General features: G+C 56.7%; 1 protein-coding gene across 1 annotated transcript; it reads left to right on the forward strand.

Annotated features, from left to right (window-relative positions):
• The first annotated feature begins 474 nt into the window (after positions 1 to 474).
• Positions 475 to 1852, forward strand: ACTL9 (actin like 9). The gene has a single exon (XM_028713966.2). The coding sequence runs from the start codon at positions 521 to 523 to the stop codon at positions 1850 to 1852; it is 1332 nt and encodes a 443-aa protein (XP_028569799.1). The 5' UTR covers positions 475 to 520.
• Positions 1853 to 2123: the final 271 nt, after the last annotated feature.

Consider the following 2123-nt stretch of genomic DNA (forward strand, 5'->3'; position numbering starts at 1 on the left):
AACAGAACCAGAGTGCAACAGAGCATTGCAATTCCCAGCAGCTGCAACTCCTGAGGTGTTTCCTGCCCCCAGCTATGGATGGAGGAAGCATGACTTATCTGTGTTTCCAGATACAAATGTGAAGCCCTGAGACGCCACTCACTCAGGAGAGAACATGACTTGTGGTGTTCCATGTTCATGGAATCATAGTGTTGCAAGGGACCCAAAGGTCATCTTGCACCGAAGATTCCAGGATTCCAGGCCTGCCACCCATTGTCTCTCGCGGAACAATTCAGAGCCTCCTGACGACCAGCGGTGGGATGGACTGAAGGCCCAGGTTTCGCGCTTTGAGCGATGGTCGGAGGGAGGCAATCGCAGCCGGCCGAGACCACGTGGCCTGTCCTGAGCCACGTCACCCAAGGAGCTGGTGTGGTGTCATAGTTCCCTTTGTGACAGAGTGAGGCAGAATTCTGCAGGGCACTCTGTGTTGTTGCTCAGTGGCTGACCTTGAAGAAGGGGGTATCCCAAGGGCCCGTTCAAGATGTCATTCAGGAGTACCAGGAGAACCAGCCCCGGCCCTTCACGGACAAGGAGCCCAGCATCCTCACGATCAAAGAGCCCTGGGGCGAGGCCGGTCAGCCCAGGACGTGCTGGAGCAAGGAACGCATCCCCGGGATACACACTGGACCGCTCGTCCAGATCGCGGGCATCCTCAAAAGAAGCTCCTCGGTCAAAGACTCCGGAAAGAGGGCGCTCAGTTGTGAAGACAGGAGCAGTAATCATCGATACAGGTACGGGGACATGTAAAGCGGGGTTCGCAGGTCAACAGACTCCTCAGGCGGTCATCGGAACGTTGGTTGGGCACCCCACCGAGAAGTCCATGAGGACCAGGAGAGACAGGCCAGATACCTTTGTCGGGGAGCGGGCGCGGTTAGAGCCGGACGTCGATATCATTTTGCCCGTCCGGCACGGCATCATCATCGACTGGGACGCGGCGGAAGTTCTGTGGAGGCACCTGTTCTACCACGACCTCAAGGTTGCTCCGGAAGACCACGCCCTCTTGATGTCCGACCCTCCGCTCTGCCCCACGACCAACAGGGAGAAGTTGGTGGAGGTGGTCTTTGAGTCGCTCAACTCCCCCGGGATGTACGTGGCGTACCAGTCGGTGTTGTCGGTCTACGCCCACGGCAAGATCAGCGGTTTGGTAGTGGACACGGGACATGCCACATCCCACACGGTCCCCGTCCACCAAGGGTACAATCTGCCACACGCCACTGAGAGGATGGACATCGCGGGCGCCAACATGACATCTTTCCTGATGGACCTTCTGAGGAGCATGGGGCATTACTTTGACGAGAGGATGTTGGATGTCATTGACGACATGAAGCAAAAATGCTGCTATGTGGCCTTTGATTTTGAGACCGAGTGGAACCGTCCGAAGAGGGAGTACATGGCAGACTACCAGCTGCCCGATGGCCAGATCATCAGCCTGGGCAAAGAGAGATTCCAGTGTCCAGAGATGTTGTTCAACCCTCCGCAGATGCCCGGACTGAACCTTTTGGGCCTTCATGGTATGGCGCTGAGAAGCGTCCGGAAGGTCCCCGAAGAATCCCGGAAGGAAATGTACGAGAACATCATGCTCTGTGGTGGCTCGTCCCTCTTTGAGGGGTTCGAGAAGAGGTTCTTGCACGACCTCATGGTGGCTGTGCCCACCAACACGAAAGTGAAAGTCACGGCCATCCCTCTGAGGAAGTACTCTGTTTGGACTGGGGGGTCCATCCTGGCTTCCCTGAAGAACTTTCAGCCATGCTGGATCCGGAAGGAGCAATATCACGAACACGGCCCCTACATCGTCCACCGGAAGTGCTACTGAGACGGGCCAGGCGAGAATCCGCCGGGGGTAGTTTGGGGCTGGGGTGCCAGGGGACCAAAAATAAATCAGTTTGCATAGGAATGACAACGAGGCTCGCAGTTATTGGCTGGAGGGGATGAGCTCAGCGCCGGAGGCAGTGCTGGGGTCAGGGAGACAACAAGGAAAGCAGCCTTGTTAAGAATGAACTTTATGGGCTCCCTGCACAATTTATCTCCAAAGGGGCTTTTGCTCACCCCTGGGAAGGAGGCGGCAAGCCCCAAAGCCTCCTTGA

The sequence above is a fragment of the Podarcis muralis genome, chromosome 18, assembly GCF_964188315.1.
Source record: "Podarcis muralis chromosome 18, rPodMur119.hap1.1, whole genome shotgun sequence".
Classification (NCBI taxonomy): domain Eukaryota; kingdom Metazoa; phylum Chordata; class Lepidosauria; order Squamata; family Lacertidae; genus Podarcis; species Podarcis muralis.